A 26,306-nucleotide genomic window follows, 5' to 3' on the forward strand; every position below is an offset into this window, starting at 1 on the left:
CTGGCTCTTTTTGAATGCCAATTTAGAATCTTGCTTTGTGGGTAGGGTGGAAAAAACCCTGCAGATTATTCATAGTATAGTCCTATGCATAGTTACTTTGGTTTAAGCCCACTAGAATCAGTGGGTCTAGACTGGAGTAACTGCACAGAGTTGCGCTGTAGAACTCACTACAAATAGAGTTTGATTGAAGATATCCCATACAGGAAGTCTTCAGCCACTCTCTATCCAGAAGGGGAGGAGGGAGAAAACACAAGCACAGTGACAAAACATTTATTTGCTTTGATACTGGAAGTTTTGTTGTGATATCTGAATTCTAAGTTTAAGATGCCAGCAGAAAATTTAAACACTGAACCAGTTGTAGTTTGAACATCAGTACACAGGAGCCTATCTGATGCATGCAGTACACAGAAAAACTAGTGAATATATATAGCTAGAGAAGAATAATGAAGGAAACACAGCTGTAGGATAGGGTTGCCAAATTCAGATCGTCCGGGAGCGGGGGGCTCCTGGACAATCCCGGGCACGTGCGCGTGCACGTTACCCGGAAGTGACGTCGCACGCTGGGGGCGGGGCCACGCGATTTGAGGGGAAAACAAAGAGTTTTCCCCTCAAATGGCTGCCATTTGAAGGGAAAACTCTTTGTTTTCCCCTCAAATCGCGTTGCCCCGCCCCCAGCTTGCGACGTCACTTCCGGGTGACGCGCACGTGGGGGTGGGGTTTCCCCCGGGCCCCGATTCCGGCGCGCTGGTAATCGGAGGTCTGAAGCGGGGGAATCCCCGCCCCCCGGCTGCATTTGGCAGCCCTACTGTAGGAGTTAAGATGAAATGACGGTAAAACCAGACAGAGCTGCACAGCAGCTTTGGAAGATGTGGACATTAGTAGAGTTGGGCTGAAATCTAAGTATCTCAAATGTTTTTAAAGTCTCTTGATGAGAAAGGAAGGGCTTTGTTACATAATGGATTGAGGGGAAAGAGGAGATTATTGGGCCTTGGGTGGAAGAAAAAAATGGGTGGGTTACTTAATTCTTAATTAATTACTTAATTAGAAAGTTAAATACACAAAGGTAATGAACAGAAGTTGAACTTCTGCAGTTTCCCCCCTTAAAGTTCCATTAAACAAACAAAAAACCTTGCGCAGGAACTAGATAAGGAACATCTGCTGCAAAGTCATTTGCTACTATCTACTCCTGTATGGGCACTTTAAAAAATCATGCTGAACCTTTGCAATAGATTATTACATCAAATTTATCTGGAGGTTGTTGTGCTCATCTTTGTCCTTACAAAAAGAGAGAACTTTTCTAAAAGCCCTTACTCTGTTCAGCTTTGGGAATCTTAGGTTCTTGCCATTATCCTTGAGATATAACATCTGGACTGCTTCCAGAAGTATTAAACGGTGGAGGTCATCTAAAACCTTCTGGAATTTACCTACCATCAGCTAATGGCTGTGTTGTCCTAACCTTGAATATGGAACCTCATTTTAAATTCCAGACCAGATGTGCATGTATACTCAGATCAACTCTAGTTTAAATCTGGGTTGTTATTTTTTTTGGTGCTAGAAACAAGGTCCACATTCACTACTTTGAGAGTTCAAATTCAAGATAGTGTTCTTAAAAGTAGAATCCTATCAGTATGTGTTAATGGGACAAAAATAGAATAAAATAACCATAATATTTCTCTTATAACCAAAAGCATTTAGTATATTTAGTAGCTTACTGTCACTGCTAATAACTATTCTGCTGTTTGAGCTTCTTCAGCTGTCTGACTTTCTTGTAATCATTTGCTGTAAAATCAAGCATTTAAGCTTTAGGTTGTGGTAAATTAAACAGTACACATTGCTTATATTAAAAGCTCATTATTTTTTGAACATTTGTCAAGGGCAGACAAGTGGAAAAAATAAACACAGACTTGCAAACATAATGAAGTGCAATGTATGTTTCTCACTAAATGTGCTATAAAAACATGCCATTGCTGCTCCTACAAGAATATTTATATTGATGACATCTAAAAGGGGTTGATATCATTTAGTGTTAGACTTACCTTGTAAAAATGAGTTTTTTATTTACAGTTTATGTCATTTGAAACTCTAACTTTCCATAACTGGCTGTAATATATCTAGAGTTGCCAACCTCTGTGTAGGACCTGGATATTATCCAGAATTACATCTGATCTTCAGGCTACAGAGATCAGTTCCCCTGGAGATAATGGCTGCTTTGGAGGTTGGACTCTGTGGAATTATATGCTGCTGAGGACCCCCCACACACACACCAAATCTTGCTCTCCCCAATGTCCACTCCCCCCAAAAATCCAGGAGTTATTCAATCCAGAGTTGGCAACCCTAAGTATAGCTGCTAATCCAAAGAAACAACAATTTATATAAACAAAAGGGGGGGGGGTATCAGCCTGCCCAGAAAGTTTGCTATGTCGTCCTGAATAGATCCATTCTTCTTGGTGTAGTGGTTAAGAGTGGTGGACTCTAATGTGGAGAACACATTAAGCTCACTGGGTAACCTTGGGTCAGTCACAATTCTCTCAGAACTCTCTCAGTCCCACCTACCTCAAAGGGTGTCTGTTGTGGGGAGAGGAAGGGAAGGTGATTGTAAGCCATTCTGAGACTCCCTTGGGTATTGAAGAGCAGGGTATAAAAACCAACTCTCCTCCTCCTCCTCCTCACATTGAATTTAGAAGGGGGTAACTCTCCTTAGTAGTGCACTGCAAATATGTTGATATCAAATGTCCTGGATTTCAAGTTATATGGGAAAGGAGGGAAATTAAAATCAAATTAGTAAAGTCAAGAAGGGGGGACCCGCAATACTCGTGGGGGGAGGAGCTCCACGTGGAGGAGGAGGAAGCAGCCACAGGTGAGCCTTCTCCCCCGCTCCCCCCTGCACTAACGGCGAGGCCCAGGCCCACCAATCCTTCTCCCCCCAACCCCCCCGCACCGATGGCGAGGCCCATGCGGCTCCCAGTTGCCAGGCCCACCAATCCTTCTCCTCCAACTTCCCTGCCAGCGAGCCACGCGGGCCTGCCGAGCCTTCCCTCCAACGGCCAGAGCGTTCTCTGCACATGCGCAGGGAATGCTCTTTTACTTTTGGGGAGATTTAAGTATCCCCCATATATTTTTTCAACTTTTTAGATTTTTCTGCACACCTGGAAACTGCTCCAAGTGTGCTGGAAAATCTCCCTGCCCCCCAAGTGCTCCCGATGTGCGGATTTAGATATCCACACAGAGGGGGCAACTTGCCTATTAGATATATAGATGTGAATGCTATTGCTATTGTGGGTTCATTTGCAAGACTGGATGTTAAGGCTATCATGAGCATTTGGTCCTGAAGAAAAGGTGGAGGGATTCATTATCTTCGTAAAAGACAAGATAAAATGCCTTTGAATCTAATAGAGTTACTATGGTTCCCTAGATTTTTCAGACCAATTTCAAAATTTGTTTAAAAAGAAATTGAAATGTCATCTTAAACCTGCTGAGTGCTGTGCATGGTTTGATCACTGTCAGGTTTAAATAGGCAAACTAGTGTGTAGTGGTTAAGAGCAGCAGATCCTAATCTGGAGAACTGGGTCTGATTTCTCATTCCTCCATATGAAGCCTGCTGGGTGGCCTTGGACCAGTCACCGGTCTCTGATAACTCTCTCAGCCCCACCTGCCTCACAAGGGGCCTGTTGTGGGGAAAGGAAGGCAAGTCAATTGTAAGCTGCTTTGAAACTTTTAAATGTTAAAAAAGGGGTGTAAAAACCTACTCCTCTTTTCCTTTCTTCTTCTCTGTATACTCTTATCGATACTCTTCTAATTAGCAGTTGGCAAGTACATAATGAGAGACCCGGGTTGAGGCCATAGTTGTTGTTGTTAAGGTAGGGTTGCCGCGTCCCCTCACTGTCACAGCGGGGTAATTTAGGGGGTGTTCCAAAGTGGGTGGGATGTCGTACACGATGTCCCTGCTGTGACGGCATCATCTGGAAATGAAGTCATCACATCCGCGATGTGTGCAGCGCTCTGCTTTTTGGGCAAAACTCTGTGGCTATTTTGCCTTCAAAACCATAGAGTTTGCCCAAATACCAGAGCATCGCTGCATGATGTCACTATTTGAGGGTGTGGTTCCCCCACCAGCCACACTCTGGATCAACCCCCCAAAAGCAGGGGAACCCCTGCTGGGACCTGGGGGCTCTGGCAACCCTGTCTTAAGGATTCCAAACCATACATCCCTTTGCTCCAGCACACTGTACTCAAGTGAGGGTTTAATAATGACTATAATAACTCCCCCCCCTTTTTATTTCTTCCACTTCATTTGCTTTTTCTTTCATTGAGCAAGCCCCACACTATGCCTATCAAATTTTTCCAGCACCTTGCCTCAAAAACAGACGAGGCTGAAATTGGTTCCTTATTCCCAGTTCCTTATTCACATCTTATTCACATCTTATTCATGAATTCATCCAAAAAAACCTGAGGAGAGTTTGAAAGCTCTGAACCCCAAAATAAGATTTGGACACCCAAACTTAATACACCTCCATGTTCAGTGAACTCTCCCCTTCGAGGGGACATGTGCTGTGTCCTGGTCCAAAGAGCAGTTCTTGTGCTAGCTGCTCCAAAGTGCAGTGTCCCCAGAACAATCACACAGGCAGTCACTGGGGCCAAGCTGCACCCCAAAACAATCTTTGGACCACCCCAAATGACACATCACCATGCTCTGGAGACTATTCCCTGCAAGATGACATGTAGTGGAGCCCGGTCCAAATACTGGTTCTGGAGCCACAGCCTTCTATTTTGGTTGCCTCCAAGGAACCTGCATTTCAAAAAAAGGATTTGAATAAGGAACTGGTTTGACTGTTTGCCCACTGCATCCTAGAATAAGGTTTGGACTGCCACATGACATACACCTCCATGTTCAGTGAACTCTCCCCTTCAAGGGGACATATGCTGTGTCCTGGTCCAAAGGGTGGTTCTTGTGCCAGCTGCTCCAAAGTGTGGTGCCCCCAGGGAAGTCACACAGGCAAACAGTGGGGCCTGGCTGCACCCCATAACAATATTTGGACCACCCCAACTGACATATCACCACACTCTGGAGACTGTCCCCTGCAAGATGACGTACAGTGATGCCCAGTCCAAACACTGGTTCCGGCGCCATGAACTTCTATTCAGAGGGCCTCCCAGAGGCCTGTTTTTCAAAGAAGATTTGAATAAAGGGTCCTCTGTACCCCAAATCAGGTTTGGACCCCCACACTTCATACACCTCCATGTTCAGCAGATGCTCTCCTTCCAGGGGACATATGCTGTGTCCTGGTCCAAAGCGTGGTTCTTGTGTCAGCTGCTCTAAAGTGTGGTTCCCCCAGGGCAATCACACAGGCAGACACACCCCAAAACAATCTTTGGACCACCCCAACTGACATATCACCACACTCTGGAGACTGTCCCCTGCAAGATGACATACAGTGATGCCCAGTCCAAACACTGGTTCTGGCGCCATGACCTATTCAGAGTGCCTCCCAGAGGCCTGTTTTTTAAAGAAGATTTGAATAAAGGGTCCTCTGTACCCAAAATGAGGTTTGGACCCCCACACTTCATACACCCCCATGTTCAGCGGACTCTCTCCTTTGAGGGGACATATGCTGTGTCCTGGTCCAAAGCACGGTTCTTGTGCCAGCTGCTCCAAAGTGTGGTGCCCCCAGGGCAGTCACACAGGCAGACACTGCAGTGAGGCTGCACCCTAAAACAATCTTTGGACCACCCCAACTGATATCTCACTACGCTCTAGAGGCTGTCTCCTTCAAGAAGACATGACCTTCTATTTGGAGTTCCTCCCAGAAGATTTGAATAAGGAAAGGGGGGAACCTTTTCCACTGCACAGACAGCCCCCCAGTCTCAAACTACTCATCACCTTCAATAATACAGCATCTAATTTAAACATGTAGACTGGTGTCAGAGCTTGCAACACACCCTGATGCCAACTTTACTGCCGCATACATCCAGACAACACACTCACTGGACCTAACAACATCAACTATGCCATCTCAGGCTGCTCACCTTTTAACATTGTATTTATCATCAAATGTCAACAATGCCCGTCAGTTCTCTATATAGGAGAAACAGGTCAAACCCTACACCAAAGGATAGATGGACATTGTAATGTACTCATTCAGACAAGCCTCCGAGCTTCCCTCCTGGAGACAAAGGACTCTGAGGATCCTAGCTGCACCAATAGATGGGCTAGGCTCCCGGCTGAGAGCCTATGGAACTCTCGGCCACTGTAGGAATCAATGCACGGTGTGGGGTGTGTTTGGGGGTGTGGGGTTCTTGCACATATAAGCTGGCCTGCGAGCTGGCTATTTCATCTTTGTCTTGTTCTAAACTAATAAAGTATGAGAGCTGTAATCACTCGTCAGTCTCGGTACTTTTCACTGGCGACGAGGATGGGATCTCAACTCCCATGAACCAAGACCAAGATCTGAGCACCGTTTCGAGCTCCGACACCAAACGTCTCATGTCCCGCATCTCCAATTGCCGCTCACCGCACCGCTCCCATCATCGAGCATCACACTGCTGACCCCGAGAGCAGCACCGCATCGCTTCCCGCTCCACCAACCGCCACCAACGCTCCCAAGCCTTGACCTCCACGTGGAGTTGGTAAGATGGCCACCGCCAACGAGTCTCCCCACATTCGACATCTCATGCCCCACACAATGGGAGACATGGCTCGAAACACTTGAGAGCCACTTCACAATCAACGATATCACCAACGTGGGGAAGAAAAAGGCCCACTTCCTTCGGTACTGTGGGATGGAGGCGCATCTCCGACTGAAGGACCTGATCGCGCCTCGGCTGACCAAAGATGAGACGTACGGCACTTTGGTCAAGGCATTGTCCGACCTCCTCGCACCCAAGCCCACGAAGTTCGTGGAGAGAATGGACTTCTTCGCAAGGGTCCAGGGCCCAGACGAGACAACCTCAGACTTCCTGGCGGGGCTCCAACAGGCAGCCATGAGGTGTTCTTTCCCCACCCTGGCGGACTCGCTCCTGAACCAGTTTCTCCTAGGGCTCAGAAAACCTAAGCTGCGACGGAAACTGGTGAGTCGGGACGATTTGGACTTGGACCATATGTGGTTCTGCCCCTGTGCACATCTACAGCATGCTCTTCCTCCTCGGCATTTTTATTTGTGTTTGTGTCTTGAATTTATAATGTCTATCCAGTATGGCTGATGCAAGGAATTACAATTCTCAAGTGACATTGCAAGAACATACATGTATAAAGTATAATGAGCCAATTAAAAAACAACAACACCTTTTTCATGCATTCTCTGAAGATACTTGTAATTACAACCAGATTCAAGCCAAATCAAGCTAAAGGGAATTTGTCCATTATTAATCTATTGGTAACGTTTTATATGGTTGTGTCTTGCAAGAGCTCTGTCTTGCAAGTCCTGTGGAAGCTAATGAAGGTCCCACAGAGCTGATGTATCCTCTGATAAAGCGTTCCGCCAGGACAGGGCCACCACAGAGAAATCTCTCACCCTGGTAGAGGAGAGGTGAGCCACTCGAGGGTTGAGCACCACCAAAAGATTGCGTAATGAAGAGTGCAGGCTTGGGGAGAAGTGCTAGAAAGTGCAGAATATTATTGGATATGCAGTCCCCTTAAATCCAGAATCACTTTAATTGACCTTTAGATCAGATACCAGTATCTCATCTAATACAAAAAGAACAGTAACAATTTTGTTATTTGCTGCTAAAACAGGTATTGCAACTGATGGAAAGCAGAACAGAGACCAACACTAGAATTCTGGCATAGTAAAATATGGAACCTGTATATTATGGCAAAACTTACAGATAAGGCCAGATGATTCTGATATATATCAAAGTGATGTTCTAACTATATGGTTTCCAATTATGAATTATCTTATTTCTCAAAAAAAAAGTCCTGGCCGTAATTGAAGAGATGCATCTTTGGTAATTAATAGTAACTTTGTATCTGTGATCCTGTAAAACATCGGTTGACAATTTCTTTGAAACTGTACTGTAAACGTGTTTGAAAAGATGATTTAAAGTTGTAATGTTTTATACCAAAAATCTAATAAAAATTGTTATTGGTGGGAAAAAGAAGTATGTCAGGATGATCCAAGCAAAACAAAATTAGAGCCATTGAAGAAAGCACAAATTTAAAAGACAGCATGTTCTAGAACTTGAATGGTACATGTACATGGAAAAAGAATACCAGTACAATAAAGCAAATATAACTTAGGGGGGGAAAGAGTGCAGGCAATGTGGAGGATTATAGCAGGGGAGGTGGTCCTTCAGGTATGATTGTCCTGGACCATTTAGGGCTTTAAAGGTTAAGACCAGCACCTTGAATTTGATCCAAAAACCAATTGACAACCAGTACAGATGCCTCAGTACTGACTGTATGAGCATAGACAGTGATGTATATCAGTTCGAACAAAACACATGTGGAAAAGAAACCCCCTGCCCCGAAGCAATAGGGACACACAAGCAACAAAAATAAAAATTAGGAAGAGCTCAGATCTGAATAGTCTCATACTATTGTGCTTTGGGAGAGAATTTCCCTGTGGTTCTCCAATTTGTTTTACTATGAATTGGAGAGGCATATGTTACTATAATTGCAAGAACTGAGAAATTTATAAAATGGTAGGTGCTAAAAAGCAAATTGCCTTCACAATGGCATAGTCATATGTGTAGTTATTGTTATTGTACTGATGTCAGTAGGAGCTGATGGCTCAGTGAGCCCCTAAATTCACTTCAATTTTTAATTCCCTTGCTCTGTTTCGTCTCTAGTGGCTTGAGTGCTCCATTATGGTAATCATTTGCCATATCCTCCACCTAGCTTTCCTTTTGTCTTTAATTTCTTCTTCTTTGTTCCTCCAGCTAACTTAGTTAGTCGCAGTCTTCCCAGGCCCGTTCTCTAAATCTCTACCTACTTCTTCATCTTTCTTCTCTTTACCTCAAGGATCCTCCTAGTCCTTACACTGAGGACCCTATGCCTCTGAATAGATAATCTGATAATTTTAACTGTATGTCTTGTTTAATCTTCTGTTCTCCAGCTCTCTAAATGACCCTTTAGTCCTCCCCATCCTTCTGACCTCTTCCTCCTCTGTGCTTTCTTCCATGCTGCTGCTTAACTTGAAGGTGTTTTTCATTGTTCGTCTTATTACAGACAGTTAAGATATAGAAATTTAATGCAGTCAGATGAGTTCATGCTGCTGTTTCACAAATTGTGCAATATTTGGTTGAAATGCATCTTTTTTTTACTTTTACCCTGTGTTGCTTTTGACTGAAATTATAAAAGCTGCAGCATTTAGTTAATTTGTTAGATTAAGTGATTAATATATTTTTTAAAATGCCGTTCATTACTTAGACATCAAATTAAAAAAAATCAATTTAGCAAGCAGTCACAACCATCATGGTGGCATGTTTTTACTTCTCTCTCATGCCAAAGGGAATGTCTCTTCTAAGGAGATGCCTACTGCAATGCATGCATACATCTTAAAAAAACACATATTGGATAATGCAGTTTCAGTGCACATTAACAATAGTTTTCAACTGGATTTTCCTGTATGAAACAGGAAAATCCAGTTGCAAATGATTGCTAAATTGATTATTCAGTATGTATGAAAGCAAGCCAAGTGTTTCTTCCTTAAGCATTGCTGTTTTATTTGTATGCAGTTATATGAGGCCAGATGCATACTACTCTAAGATTGTGGAAGGGATCTTTGCTGCCCTCCCCATCTTTCTGCAGCTGTCTGTGCCCCCTCAGGCATCTTAAAGAATAAGGAATATGGTGCAGGGGACTGCAGTGGAAAAAGGGAGTTACCAGAAGAATCTCCACCCTCTGCCATTCTTGTGTGAACTCTTGGAAAACTAAAGCGAGAGCTTACAAAGTGTGGCAGTCAATTTATTATGAGTTTCCTCCTTCCCAACACAGCCCCTTTCATCATATCCCACACTGTTCTAGAGATGGGCACAAACTGAACCACAGGTCAAAATTTGCCACAAATTATGGCCTTTTTGTGGTTTGTGAACTGAAATTTGTAATGGGTCTACCATCACAAACTTCCACAAACTTTTAAAGCAGTTCATGGCGGTTCATGGATAGAGCAGAATGTGGAGGTTTAAAGGGACCCTGAGTCCCTTTAAACCCCTGCTTTCTGTTCCCCGTGAAATTTGCAAAAACATCTGAGCAGTGGGGAGCAGCCTGTTCCCTGCCACTCAGCTGTTTCAGGCTGTCTTATGCAGTCCCTTTAATCTTTAAAGGGACTGCAGAAGACAGCCCAAAAACAGCTGAGGGGAGGAGGTTTCAAGGGACTGCACAAGATAGTCTGAAACAGATGAGTGGCAGAGAGCAGGTTGCTCCCTGTCACTCAACCCTTTTTTGGGCTTTCTGCAAACTCCGTTTCAAGGGACTGCAGTTCCTTTCAACAGGGTTTTGGGGGTCTTGAACTGGTTTGGTTCACAAATGAACTTCCTTGTTCAGTTCAGTTCATGTTTTTTTTTCCAATTTGTGTCCATCCCTACACTACTGGTCCATGATGGTGAGGAACAGTGCTGGGGTCTGCTGTAAAAAGAGGAGAATGCCAAAGGTCCCTGCAAAGGTAGCTCTGTCACCTCACAATAGTTTGGATTCAGTCCTTTATATATCCAGTCGTATTTTGAAAGTTTACTATGTAATAGAAAAGAATACTAAATAGTGCATAATGTGCAATTACTATCTTTCGTGAGAGTACAAATACATCTGCTGCTATTATTATCACAGCACCATCAATGCAAATGACACTTTACAAAGAGTAATATCAGAAGTCAACTAAGCCCTCAAGGAATTTACATGCTAACCTGACAGTAGGGATATGGGGGGAAGGGGGAGAAGCAAATATTAAAAAGAAGCAGAGCATGTGGAGGAATGGAAGAGACATATTGAGTAAGGATAAATGTAAGGTTAGAGATGGAAGGCAAAGCCACTTCACAGGGCAAAGTGCTCTCTTTCTCTCTCTCTTACTTAAATGAACTGACCTTCCTTGCAAAGAAACATAAGGAATGGGCTTATGGCTGGCATAACAGATTATCACTGGTAAAGCACCAATGATGGAAAACTTTCTTTAGGGTTTCTGGTGGCATAGTAAATACTTCAGTTTTTTATTCCAGAAGGGGACATATGACCAGTGAAAAGCTAGAGATATTTAGTTGGTGCCTGTCATTCTCTTCTTCCACTGTATCTTATATAGAAATTCAGTACGCATTTTAAAAGATTGCCTCATCATCAGTCATCAAACCTCTTTCAGGTTATATTTGAACTCAATATACAGGTATGTGGATGCATACTTTATTAGGAAGAAATGTTCATGCTGCCGATGGATTTTCAAATCATGCATAATGCAATGGAATCTAATAATAATACTAATATTACATTACAAGGAGACAGTTCTTTTCATCAGATACATGCTCTCAGTCATTACCTTTCCTGGCCAAGCCCTGAAGATTTCCATACAAATGAGCTTTACCAGTGATTGAGCAGCATATTCCATGAAGAAATTGTTGTCAGTTTTTCCATAAACTTGTATGGTGTAAAGTGCTCCACAGGTGATTAGTTGTATGGTTTGTTAAATAGAAGATTTAGATAAGTCTTGAAACTATAATTGTTTAAAGTTTTATTTTAAAAACAGATCCTTAGCAGGGATGGGCACAAACCTAAATTAGTCACATGATTCGTGAGCCGAGGGTCACACAATTGCACCTGCAATGAACCTCCCATGAACCTCCATGGTTTTCATGGGGGTTCATGTGGTTCATGTCAGTGGTTTGTGCGGCAGACACGCTGACGCTGATAATTTAATCGTTAAAGCAACGGGGGAATGGACTTCTGCAACCCTTCGGCAGCCCTGGAAACACCACACTAGGTCTTGGTTTTCCAAATTTTTGCTCCTCTCTGGTGCTAGAGCATCCCCCCACTTTTGCACTTTGGACCCTAGGATCCTTGATTTCCACACCTCTGGGCACTCAACCAACGAGCATGGCATCATCAGCTGCCCATCCCAAGCCTGCCCGTCATCTCAGTTTTCCAACTTCCCACCCCCCTCAAGGGCCAGAGCATCTCCCCTTTTTCCTCTAGGTTTCAGGGCGGGGGGTCATTCAACATGCTTTGTCCTGAACCTGTGGGTGTGATTTCCCCAGAGAGCACTTTCTTGGGGACACCTGATTTGGGGGGCTGTAACTCGGCCCCGCTAAATCCAATCCTCAACAAATTTGGAGGGCAGGTAGAGGAGAGTCAGCTGGAGACTCGCTGTGAATTTGGCATCTCTAACCTACAGGTGGGCCGTTTACTGTATCACAAACCTCATGAAAGGGACTAGTTCGGTAAACAGGAAGGCTCGTGAAAGGTCATGGTTCATGTGGCCCCCAAAACTGAAATGAACCTCTGTTTTCCTGGTTCCTGCCCATCCCTAATCCTTAGACCATTCAGTGAGGACATTGTTTAACAGAGTGATGGGGTCTCTGTTGTTCATTTGTTCCACAACACTTCAGTAGCTTATTCACTTCTTTTTTTTCCTTAGAGATATGTATCAGATAGCTCAAAATGCTTAGATGAAATGCATTTTTTGCACTTTGTTATAGTTTGCCTTTTTCCAAATTCATAGCCATCCAAAAGTAAAGTTATTTATGTGGATGAATGGCTCCACTGCTTTCAGAAAAGTTTCCAGACTGAACATATTTTGCCTGTGCGAGACAGGATGCTGGATTTGATGGACCACTGGTCAGATCCAGTAGGGCTCTTATATTTCTTATGTTCTTGAATACCATCCTGATAATCTGTTTTCCTCATGCCAAAATTGGTAATTTACCACTTATAGTATTCTTAGATTTGTGATCCTACATTTGGAACCAGTCATTAGAATCCCTTTCCTTATTCATTTATTATTAGAGCTAGGGGTGTGCACACAAAAAATTGCAGTTTTTTGGGTTTGGGTATACCAAATCTGAAAAGTATATACTGATATTCTGGAATCTCTGTATCAGTATGATATGGGGATTTGGGAAATAATCAGTATTGCTGATTTGGTAAAGCTCCCTTTACATGGCAAGAAGCCATTAAACCTCTCTGTTTCTCTCCCCCTGCTCCAGAGTGCCGAAATGGCTTCCTCCCATTTAAACTGAACAGCGTGGTGGGTCTGCCTGTCAGCTGATTGGTTTACATGCCTTCCCTGAGGTGTGCCGTCACCATGGCACAGCTCGGAGGAAAGAGAATGTATTTAAAGTCTCTTTAAATACCTTCCCTTGACTTGCTGAGGCGTGCTGGTGCACAACTCATGGAGGGAAGAAAAGGTATTTAATGTATCTTTAAGACTCTGCAAGCCCAGCCACATGCGAAGAACCCAGAACTGGTTCAAGTTCACCCGGAAGGTTGGTGAACTCAAACCACTTTGGCTAATGAAGCTGATCTAGAGATAAAAGCTGAATAATATTGGCTTTTGTTCAGGCTCAGCTAGATCAATAGCCAAATCAGATTAGAAAACCTAATTATTCTGAATAAATACCCCAAAAATACCAATAAGGAAATTTGGGAAAAAAGGTATTTATTGCATAAGTGACCAAAGTTAGATGACAAAACCAATGGCAGTGGTAGTGTGTTGTCTTGAACTTGCTACAGGTTCTTCCTTCCATAGAATGTAGTACTCTACCCATCAGCTGCATAAACTGATAGTACTGATATCCAAAATACTACAAGAGTAATAATTAAACCCGTTTCCTCTTTGATTTTATAGCTTGCACCTGCAGTGGACATGCAAATATTTGTCACATGCAAACAGGAAAATGCTTCTGTACAACTAAAGGAATCAAGGGAGACCAGTGTCAACTGTGAGTACAAAAATAAATTCTCATTTCATTTAAATGTAAGTTTAAAGAACAGTTAATTGTGATTTAAGTACAAATTCCATTTTTACTTGAATGTGACTCCTGTTGAGGTTTCACAATAATTCAGCCTATCCTGAACTTCACATTCCTTCAGGAAAAAACATGATTTATTACTTTTTTTAAAGGCCATGGTCAATACTAATAAACTTAAGAAATGTAGATATTTTAAAACATTGGCAGGTATTTGACTGCAGAACTGATTCTGTTTTGCTTGTAAAAAGAACCCAAATCAATTGATTGTTTAAATTGTTCTCAGTAACTATATTGTTACAATATTGGAAATATTTTAGATCGATATTCTCTGAACTGAAAATAACAGGTCTCTTGCTATTAAAAATGAAAAAATTAATGCTTAGTGTTTTGTATTAGTTCTTTATATTTGAAATGCAGTTGACATTATACTTTGAAAGTTGAAAAAAAAGGCCGAGTAATGCATAGCTGTTGTTTAAAAATATGTTACGGATGGTTTTTTTTGAAGGGAGTGATATAGTTAAACAAGAAAATATCCAGTGGGATAAAAAATTATAAAATTGTATACATGTTAGTGTAATCATAACACAAACTCCAAAGACTTTCAGACTAATTGACAGAGTGGGGGAGGATTAGATAGCACCAGCTGTTGAGGTGCTATTTGCGTGCCCCACCACCAAACCCAGATCGGTCAGCCAAGAGACTCCTAAGCTGGAGATGGCTCTACCTGATCCAGGTCCCTCCAGTGAGCCCTTGCACACTTTACTCAGAGTCCATGACCACCAGATCCTGCTCACTTGTGGAGGTAAGAACTACTAGAAATAAAATATTGTGAGGCTCAAGTCCAAGTCAAGTCTTTTAATGGTATCTGCTCTGTAGATGGAAGCAAAGTTAGAGAGTGTTTTACCCAGGCATTTGAAGGACGAAGTTATCTGCTTTTTGTGGCCACTCCCAGGTGGTTGAAACTCATGCTCATTCCCAGTTGTGTTAGTAACCATGATTCTAGCCCTCAAGAGTGGGTGCAGCTGTTGAGTCAAAAGAATGTATTCTTGCTAGCAGCTGTGTTCCACCACAGCGATCTCTGACTTGTTCTATCTGCCACCTGGGTTTCATTGAGTCAGAACTGAACATTTAAGACTTTTTTTAAAAAAGAAACATTTATGTATATAATTTCAGAAGTCAGTGGGACTGCTTCAGAATAAGGATAAGCACTTGAAAAACACAGTACATGGTGGATGTTATAATGGTCAATGCTTGTAATCTTTATTAAGGAAACTCATCTCCACTTCACTCACTTTACAACGGCTTGGCATAAATGAGCTTCCTGGGAGAAAATTCAGAACAAAGCTTGTCCTTTCCCAAGTCCTCTCTTGCACTTCGTATGTTGATACAAGAGCTGAGCTCAGTGCATAGTGCTCTTGGGAGTTGTAGTGAAAATAATTTGATTCCTCTTAGTAAGTGTTTTATTTCTTTTTAAAAAATTTTAAATCTCTCTGGAGTACTGTTACAAAGTAAAAACTACTCAGCAGAAGAATTTGTTTCTTTTTATATAGCATTTTTAAAATTATGATTTAAAATTTTTAAAGAGCAACAAATGCTGTGCTCTAGGAGTGGTGTTGCTTACTAGTGCAAAGAAAAAAAGATTTAAAATCATATAAAAATAAGACAAACCCTCTTTCCTCCTATTTTTGTTTCTGTGTGTGTGGGGGGGTTGCCCTTCTGCAGCTGAGCAATGGAACTCTAGTTATTAAAAAAATTAAAAGGTAAAAACTTCTACTTCCCCAGAAACTTAAAGAACTTATGTGCATACACACACAAGGGAATCTGTCAGCCTAAATTGCTCATTTTACATTCCAAGTCGAAGAATTCTTTGTTCTACTCAAAACGCAGATAACTTTAATACAGATTCAGGTGAGTAGCCATGCTGGTCTGCAGCAGCATAACAAAATTTGAGTCCAGTGGCACCTGTAGGACCAACAAAGTTTTATTCTGGGTATAAGCTGTTGTGTCCATGCACACTTCTGGTATCTGAAGAAGTATGCATACACATGAAAGCTTATATCCAGAACCAAACGTTTTGGTCTTAAAGGTACCACTGGACTCAAACTTTGTTCTGTCTTTAATATGATATTAAAAATACTGTATTAGAGAATTATCTAATTTATCTTACCGAGAACCCATAGGCTCTCCAAACAGTTTTTGAAGGGGCTAATGAACATGTACCCTCCATGCCCCACACTAATACCACAGTGGTCCCTCTCCTTAGTACTCTTGCAGCTAATGCTGGAACCATTTGAACCTATTGCCCCTTGCCCATTAGACTGCATTTCAGTCAAGGTATGTTTCTTGGTCACCATAACTTCTGTCTGAAGGGTTAGCAAGCTGGCTGCTCTGCGTGTTGACCCCTCAATTCCCCCCCCCCCGAGTGAGTAGTCCTCAGTCCTAGTTTAGAGTTTTTACCCAATGTGGTCTCCATCTTTTACATGTTGCAGGATATAGTGCTACCAGTATTTTTTCCTAGACCCTTCTCTTCTGCAGAGCTGGCATTTCACACCTTAGATGACAGATGAGCACTGCTTTTTTACCTTCAGAGAACCAAACCATTTATGCAATGATATTTTTTGTTTTATATACCGGGTGTAACAAGGGAAAACCAGTGAACACCAATTCATTGTTCAGATGGGTTTTCTCTGCAATCAAACCATGCTATGAGCAAGCGAAGCTGCTGTCTTCCTTATGGGCATGCACTCACTCAACCAGAGCACAAGTGTCCTCCACTGCAATACTACGAGGTGTCCCTTTGCTTGACATCTGCTGAGCAGCCACCTAGTCCCCTTCAGACATGTTTGAGACACATTATGTACTGGACCTGCAAGCTAGAGGAGAATGAGAAGTTGACAAGGCTGTGCTGCATTCCCTGTTCCAGTGGCCCACCTACTAGACTATAGCTTGGGAACATCCCAATGGAGTACTGCACCAAAGACTGAAGATGAAAATGGAGTTGCTCTACCTATAACCATTGTTCATCAAGTGTCTTCTGTGCAGGCACATGTTCCCCCCCCCCCACTGTGAGGTACCAGACAGTTTCTTTTTTCTTCAGTTACCCATGGCAGCTCCAGCAGAACTGTGGGGCATGGGTGCCCCCTCCCTTCGACCATGTGACTGTTTTGGGCAGGAAAAGATGGCTAACTATGGTATGAGGGAGGCAGAACACCCTCTAGAGGACATTTTTAAGCTTGGTAAAGAATCCTCCACAGCAGGCCTGCTTAGACGCAGTCCCAATGTGCACAGAAGACACTAGAAGAACAATTGTTACAGATAAGAGCAACCCTGTTATCCTTGGGTGCACTTTTCCAGAAATGGCTGAATCATGAGAAGTTGCACGTAGGTACCTCAGAGAAATATTTTCCCTGATGTCCATCTTTGGTAAATATTCTTAGGAATGTCATGGAAGTGGTTTCCCCAGATTTGCATTAGTGGTGCTCCCCCCCCCCATGCATGTAGTATCAGTGGACAATGGGGGGGAAGGGGGGTACTGTTTTTACTCGGGTTTATTCAACATCTATGGAAGATCTTCAATTCTGACTGAAAAATTTCTGATTGAATCCCAAGGATTAATGAGAGATCAGATCTCAATCAAGATTGAATGGAGAGACTTCAGTAATTCCCACAACCATTATGAGTTGGGTGTGAACTTTGGAAGGGGTGGTGCTCAGCTCATATTGGAGCTGAGGTTTCCAAACTGGAAAAGTTCACTTCTGATGCCCTCCCACCCTGCCTTCCAAATGTTGGTGCTTTGCCTTTAATAATCTCTCTGCTATGGAAGCTGCTTCTGTTGAATTTCTGCCCTGTAGCTGATTAAAGCAAACTTTTACCTCCACAAGACCTCTTTGTATGACAGATCTGAAAGACTTTTCATTATTATGTATTTTTTAGGATTTGCATTTTTAACAACGCCTAAATATTACCCTTTTCCAACACCCTTTTCCACCAACCTAAGAGGCGACTCTACACATGGACATCACCAGATGGGCAACACCGAAATCAGATTGACTATATAATTTGCAGTCAAAGATGGAGAAGCTCTGTCCAGTCAGTAAAAACAAGACCTGGAGCTGACTGTGGTTCAGATCATGAGCTACTCATTGCAAAATTCAGGCTTAAACTGAAGAAAATTGGGAAAACCACAAGGCCATTCAGGTTTGACCTAGATCGCATCCCTGATGAATATACAGTAGAGGTGAAGAATAGATTCAAGGGTCTAGATTTGATAGATAGAGTGCCTGAAGAACTATGGACGGAGGTTCGTGACATTGTACAGGAGGCAGCAATCACCACCATTCCAAAGAAAAAGAAATGCAAGAAAGCAAAGTGGCTTTCTGATGAGGCTTTACAAATAGCAGAGGAAAGAAGGAAAGCGAAAGGCAAAGGCGAAAAGGAAAGAAAGACCTCGATGTCCTTGACAACCACGACAGTATAATCACTGACCTCAAGCCAGACATCCTGGAATGTGAAGTTAAATGGGCCTTAGAAAGCATTACTAACAACAAAACTAGTGGAGGTGATGGTATTCCAGCTGAGCTATTCAAAGTCTTAAAAGATGATGCTGTTAAAGTGCTGCACTCAATTTGCCAGCAAATTTGGAAAACGCAACAGTGGCCACAGGATTGGAAAAGATCAGCATACATTCCAATCCCAAAGAAGGGCAATGCCAAGGAATGTTCAAACTATCGCACAATTGCACTCATATCACACACTAGCAAGGTCATGCTCAAGATCCTACAAGCTAGGCTTCAACAGTACATGGATAGAGAACTGCCAGAAGTACAAGCTGGGTTTCGAAGAGGTAGAGGAACTAGAGATCAAATTGCCAACATTCGCTGGATTATGGAGAAAGCAAGAGAGTACCAGAAAAACATCTACTTCTGCTTCATTGACTATGCTAAAGCCTTTGACTGTGTGGATCACAACAAACTATGGCAGGTCCTTAAAGAGATGGGAGTACCAGACCACCTCACATGTCTCTTGAGAAACCTGTATAAGGGCCAAGAAGCAACAGTTAGAACCGGATATGGAACAACTGATTGGTTCAGCATAGGAAAAGGAGTACGACAAGGATGTATACTGTCACCTTGCTTATTTAATATATATGCAGAGTACATCATGCGAAATGCTGGCCTGGATGAATCACAAGCGGGAATTAAGATTGCTGGGGAAAAGATCAACAACCTCAGATATGCAGACGATACCACTCTAATGGCAGAAAGTGAAGAGGACCTAAAGAGCCTCTTGCTCAGGGTAAAAGAGGAGAGCGCAAAAGTGGGCTTGAAGCTCAACATCAAAAAAACTAAGATCATGGCATCCGGCCCCATCACTCCTTGGCAAATAGAAGGGGAAGTCGTGGAAGTAGTGACAGACTTCACGTTCCTGGGATCCCAGATCACCGCAGACTGTGACTGCAGCCATGAAATTAAAAGACGCCTGCTCCTTGGGAGGAAAGCGATGGCGAACCTAAACAGAATGATAAAAAGTAGAGACATCACCCTGCCAACAAAAGTCCGCATGGTCAAAGCAATGGTATTCCCAGTAGTCATGTATGGCTGCGAGAGTTGGACTATAAGGAAGGCCGAGCGCCGAAGAATAGATTCTTTTGAACTATGGTGCTGGAGAAGACTCTTGAGAGTCCCTTGGACTGCAAGAAGATCAAATCAGTCAATCCTAAAAGAAATCAACCCTGTCTGTTCCCTAGAAGGCCAGATAATAAAACTGAAGCTCAAATACTTTGGCCACCAAATGAGAAGGGAGCACTCACTGGAGAAGACCCTGATGCTGGGAAAGATTGAAGGTCAAAGAAGATGGGGATGGCAAAGGATGAGATGGTTAGACAGTGTCATCAATGCAACGAACATGAAATTGAGCCAACTTCAGAGGACGGCGGAAGACAGGAGGGCCTGGCGGGAGCTGGTCCATGGGGTCGCGAAGAGTCGGACTCGACTGTGCGACTGAACAACAACAAAGATTACAACTAATTCTTTTTTTTAAAAAAACAGAACCTTAAAATACAAATTTTACTTAAGGCTATGATCATAAACTTACTCCTGAGTAAAAATGTGTAGTAAATGGAGATGTTTGTTAAGGTGTGATAGAGCTTGCTCCTTTAGAATCTACTTCTGATGCCCTCCCATGAGGGCATCAGAAGTATAGATGTATAGATGGTACATGACATCATCTATAGATGTATAGATGGTACATGACACCAAAAAAAATAGCAAATATGAACCAAAATATGTCAAATAGATGTTGGAAATGTAAAAAACATGAAGGTTCATTTTACCATATGTGGTGGACGTGTGAAAAAGCCAGGGATTTTTGGACAAAAGTCCACGAAGAGATACAAAAAATATTTAAATGCTCATTCAAAAAATCACCGGAAATTCTGCTTTTGGGTCTCAAAATGGAAGAAGTGAACATATCAAAAAAGACTTTGCTCTGGTACTTAATAACAACAGCTAGAATGACTTATGCGCAACACTGGAAATTGGATAAAGTACCAGAGCTTGAAGATTGGATACAAAAAGTTCTGTTCATGGCAGAAATGGATAAAATCACAAGAAAATTAAATAACAAAGAAGACGAAGAGTTCGTGGAAGAATGGAAGGACTTCAAAATCTACCTTGAAAAGAACTGGGATGTTAAGCTAAATTTACTATGTTTAGAACAATATTAATGTGACTGTATGTTATCTAGGGATACTAATGTTTAAGAACAACGAGAACACTGAAGTGGTGTTGAAATATGGGGGGAAAGGGAGAGGTCATTGCGGGAAGCCAGGAGGGTAGGGGAGTGAATTGGGAACAATGTAATTAATGACTGACGAATTTTAATGGATGTAAAGATTTCTCAATGAAGGAAAATAAAAATTTTTGTTTACCAGAATCTACTTCACTCTTTCTCTGCCTCCTACTCCAGCACACATCTGTGTTTCTGATTCTGGTGCTTATGCCCAAGCAAGTATGCTTTGGATTTCAGCCTTTAATAGCAAGGCAAGTGATATATTAAACCAGAGGTCCCCAACATAGTGCCCGTGGATGCCATGGCACCCACTGATACCTTTCCCTGGTGCCCACCAAGTGTTTTTAGAAAGTGGTTGGGGCCTGATGGGGCTTTTGCATGGCAAGGCTTCTGATTGGTCACTGGAGATTTGAGTGGTGGTGCAGATTTTTAAGGATGTTGCTTTGGCAGCAGTGTGACTGAAGGTAAGCCATGGCAGCTGTTTTCTGGCTGGTTCCACATCCTGCACCAGCTGTTTTGTGGTGTTTGTGTTTTGTGTGCCGCACCCACCACGCTGTGTCAAAATTCCAAAGGTGCCACAGGCTCAAAAAGTTTAAGGGTTCCTATATTAAACCACTAATGGGTTGATAATCCAAATGAGCATTTTTATTTGTATGTGCTTTTTTCAAAGGCACATCTATTTACATACAAAATATATCCTGAAAATTATTTGAGTTATGGATAATTTTTTCAGTGTTGGAAAATTATATGTGTTATGTTCTGCAGTTTTTCTGTTTGGGACCGAAACATCTATACAATGCATGCTCAGGTACTGATACGCTCTAGCTCTGGATATAAATTGTTTTTCCACTTGTTGGGCAGGCCATTGTGCAGTCTCAGCAGCAAGCCTATAAATCTGTGATTACTAAAGTAAGGATTTCCATGAAAATTTCAAACTTTAGCTGTTCACTCTGTAAGTTAGATTTATATTCCTGTCAAGAATCCTATTGATTACAAAGTCATAGCTGTGGTACAGAACATTGCTCCTCCCACCCCCACCCTTCCTTACTGTTCATAGTATGCAGTGAATGCTGTGCTCCTTGGAGCACAGGCTTTTTAGAAATCATAGGGACTGTATAAAACAAATTATTTCAAGTAGCAGAAGCTATAGAAATCCAGGGAGAAAGAGGTGGATGTTTCTTTTAATGTAGCTGCGCTTGCCTTTCAGAGCAACGGATTTTTCTTTTCTTGTTCAAATATTCAGTAAATTTACTTTAGAGTTGAGTATTATTACAGGGTGTTTTAAACTGTTGAATTGTTTTCTAGTACAAGGTATTTTTAAATTAACTAGGCAGACTACATCTTCCTTCAATCCCAAGCACTATCATGCTTTGACATCAACTGGACTACAAGCTGATTTAAACATTACACATTCCCTGTGAATACTTCTGACAACTGTTACTGCCTAATGACACTCTGTGAAGTAGCCATAGCATTTCTGAACCAATTTACCATATTATTTGAGCTAAGCTGGAGAAGTGACTCAATATTATTGCCAGAAGTTCTTCTGTGTGAAGTACCTGCATACAGAGACATTTTTCTACATTGCTAAACTGGGCACTGTAATATTTAAACCACCTCTTATTTCTAGTAAATTAGCTTAGGATCAAATGGAAGATTCTGCATTCAGAAGAATGAATAACACCTGTTTCACTAAGATTAGTTTCAGATGCTATTTGGAGGGGCTGAGCGAGCACGAAGGGAGCTTATACATTGTCTCTTACCAGTCTTTTGCTGTAACATCTGAAAAGAGCGAATAATGTAAGCCAGATCTGCATCTACTACTTGCATAGTCTCTCTTAACAATTTTGGTACAGCACAGGGATGTTCAGCACCTTGTAGTGGTGTCTTAACAATACTTCTGCTTCTTTATTCAGGAGTATACATGATGTCACTATATTGGGAAACAAAGAATTTTTTTAAATATACATACCTCTGTGTTGAGCAATTCCCAGAGACAAGATTCTTTGACATGTGCATACAGTAATTGACTAGGCAAGTATAATCCAGGAAAGCAATTCAGGAACATTTTAGCTATAGGATTTACTTAAGAATAATAGTACAAAAAATAAAATAGGACATATTGCATTGATTGGCAAAATAAGATATAGTGAGTGACCTGTATCCAACCACATTCCAAAGACTAAAGGTGACAAGTTTTCATAAGAGAGAATTGCAATTTCTGTAGGTTTTCCCCTCCCACTGCAGCCTCCCACTACACTGGTTCTGAGGGTCTCCTGACCCCCAGGAACAATGTTTGTGGGGAATAAGCAGAAATTGCTTCCCCCTTTTAAGAATTTAAGGGCACTTAAGTTTTTTTAAACTTTATTTAGATATAGGCCAGTATGTTGATGCAAATACAATTGAACTAATATCTCCTATGTTCCTGACCTATGTAGTGGGGAAAAATCCTATTAAAATCCTACAAAGTTGTTATTGATCCCCTCCTTTTTCCCTTTGTTCCTGTATAGGACAAGATACCAGCTTAATTTTTCTATAGCATGTAGAGAGACATTTCATATAATAATAGACCAGGATCACAATTTTAGTGATTTTGGTGGCATTTTACCAATGTGTTTAAAAGCAAATTTAATGCCTCTTTGTCTCTTGTTCCCTGTTAAAGTTCATGTTTCTCCTGCTTGGATGGGTGAGTGGGAATAAATGGCAATTATTTTGCAATAACATTTTAAAAGCACTTCCTCTATCAAGGAAGGATATGATAGGATCCAAGAGATATGTAACCTGGCAATTAATAAAATTGCTCTTCTAGCCAAGCAGCATTTCCTGTCAGAAAATGGGGAAAATGCCATTAGAATTCTAGAGTGTTATTAAACAGTATCTTTTAAATATTATCGGTAGTTCTTTTCAAAGACTCTTACCTTTCTGGACTATTAGTGTTGATACAGACTTAAAATTGTTTCCTTAAACACAATTTCTTTGATTACATTACACAGTTAAGAGATTTTTGGTTCATTGGTCTCCCAAAAGAAGAGTGAAGCAACAGGAGTCTCATATCAACCCCCAGCATATTGTAAGGATTTGCAGCACTTAGCTAGTAGCAACATGTATGTAGTTTTCTACCACATGGGTTACAATTCTAAACATATGTACTGTGATATCATGGGTGTTTTCTTCTAACTAAATGAAGCTGGAAGTGAGTTATTAATTATCTGAATTGGGACCCTGAGAATTCCAGCATTGCTCTGTTCCCTGGGCAGTATGTGTACTAGAGAAAATTTAACCGAATGATGGATGATTTAAAATGTGTTTCTTTCATACATTTTTTAAACATGTAAGTGTACATTATGATCCCCAAGGGATAGACACAAACCAAACCACGAAGTAAAATTAATCACTAATTTTGCCCTGTTCATGGTTCGTGAACAGATGTTTATGATGGGTCTACCATCACAAACTTCCATGAACGTTAAAAGCAGTTTGTGGATGAGGCAGAAGGCAGAGGTTCAAAAGGACTCTGAGTTTCTTAAAAGCCTTGCTTTCTGTTCCCTATGAAAGTGGCAAAAACAGTTGCACAGTGGGGAGAAGCTCTCAGCTGTTTCAGGCGGTCTTGTGCAATCTCTTTAAATTTTAAAGGGCCTGCACAAGACAGCCTGAAACAGCTGAGTGACGGGGAACAATCTGTTCCCCATCACTCAACTGTTTTTCAGACTTTCTGCAAACCCTGTTTAAATGGGGTTTGAGGGGCCATGCGCCATAAACTGGTTTGGTTTGCAAACAAATCTGATTCGGTTCGTGGTTTGGTTCATGGTTCAGCCACAAACCATGAAGCAAACTGAACTGCATTTTCCCAGTTCAGGCCCATCCCTATTATCCCCTCTGGCCCAAGGTCACCCACCAAGCTTCCATGGCAGAATTAGGATTGGTCCTGGATTTCCCAGATCCTAGTTTTTCAAATATACTCCACTGGCAAATCCCTGACCACTATACTACACTGACAAAAAAGATATGACAGACTTTGAATAGCAAAGCATAGAATCAAGTGTCATTCTGTATACAAGACATATTTTACAAGAAATTTTCCCAGTGTTTTTCCATATTTGCCTTCCGTTTTTCTGATCTTGGTTTAAACTACCCCCCCCCCTTTTCTTTCAGTCTTCTGTAGAATTTTTCTCTGTTGCAAGAGTAGGTTTTCCTTCCTTCCTTAAAAAACAAACAAACTTGTGTATAATTTATAAAAATCTCTTTGAAAATAAGAGATCTGACCACCTGTGTAAGTATGAGATAATTGTATATTCTTAAGAATATAATTTCCTAGTTTACTTTTAATTTTGAAAAACAATGAGCACCATTCCTGCTGGCTAGGAGTTAAAGTGTAAAACTGCAAAGTACTTTGTTCTTTTACTAGATCACACTTTTTGTGAAGGTAAACGAAAATGGTGCTGAAAAAGCAGCTATAAATACCTGCAAAAATGTTGTATGCTGGCAGTTGAAAGAATGCCTGGAGTATAGCAAATATTGTTCCTTTGTGGCTGAGTTGTAAATGTGTTGTACCAGTAGTACGTGGAGTGAAAACAAATCTATGTGAATGGCTTTGAATTAAAAATATGGATGATCTTATTTAGTCAGCAAATAGCTGGATTCGAATGGATTCAAATTTTTCACATCTTGACTGATGTTATCACAATAACCTATTAACTGAAAGATTTCTTCAACCCATGGAAATGCACTCCGAGATCATAGTTCACCTCTTGGAGCAGGGGGGAAATGTTCCTGTGTGGTGTACTTAGGGCTAGACTGTTCACATATTCTCTGAATCTGCTCATAGAAACCATTTCAAGTCTCTTTCAAGGGAAGAATAGTTAATAATTAGTTGATAATTGAAAAATTCTGCTGATCAGTTTGTTCATTGGTCAACTAGATGGTCAACTAGATGGAAAAATGGTAGTGATCAGAATTTTATGTCACGTATACAGATAGACAGAAGTAGCACATGTGCTTTCTGTTGCTTTGGCCTTACAGAACAGGGTCTGGGAAACCATGAGGGGTGTTAACCATGAGGTATCTTGGGGAGCTTTCCTGGACCCTTCACTGGGGAGGTCTGAGAGGCCTTTGCCTGTCCTTCAGCACCACCCACTGGTCTCTGCTGTGGCAAGGAGGACAGGCATCAAGTAAGTCACAGGCAGTGTGGCCAGCCTGGCAGGAGCCAGCAGTCAGCGGCTTCTGTTCTGTGCAGGTGGGGCGTAGGGGGCACCACCTTATACTTGACAAGCTGCTCCAGCACAGTCCATAGAGACAGCAAGGGATGGAGTTACTTTCTGCCTCACTGGCATATGGCCAGGCAGTCACCCCACCCTCCCTTCTGTCCTTCCCAGACCAGGCTGTAGCTGCACCTCTGCTGACAGCACATACGTGCTCCTTCTTATCACATGTGCAGCCAGGGCAGCAACAGCTGGCCCTGAGAGGTGAAAGTTTTGAGGGTGCACCAAATCCAGCATTCTTGCCTTCCCTCGGTGTCAGCCTGCCATCTGGCCACACAGAGGAAGCCCAGGGAGTTGGGGACCTCACTAGACCCACAGGCCTCCCCCTTCCCCTTCCCGCAGGCCACAAAGGTCCAGCCCTGGAGTGTTTGCCTC

General features: G+C 42.0%; 1 protein-coding gene across 1 annotated transcript in view; it reads left to right on the forward strand.

Moving 5' to 3' along the window:
• The window catches only part of LOC107120373 (attractin-like protein 1), a 910,146-nt gene that overhangs the window by 286,919 nt on the left and 596,921 nt on the right, over positions 1-26,306 (forward strand). Inside the window, 1 exon segment of the mRNA XM_015423059.1 lies at positions 13,761-13,854. Within this exon segment, the coding sequence (XP_015278545.1) occupies positions 13,761-13,854 (94 nt within the window).

The sequence above is a fragment of the Gekko japonicus genome, unplaced genomic scaffold (assembly GCF_001447785.1).
Source record: "Gekko japonicus isolate JY-2015 unplaced genomic scaffold, Gekko_japonicus_V1.1 scaffold288, whole genome shotgun sequence".
In the NCBI taxonomy this organism is placed as follows: Eukaryota; Metazoa; Chordata; class Lepidosauria; order Squamata; family Gekkonidae; genus Gekko; species Gekko japonicus.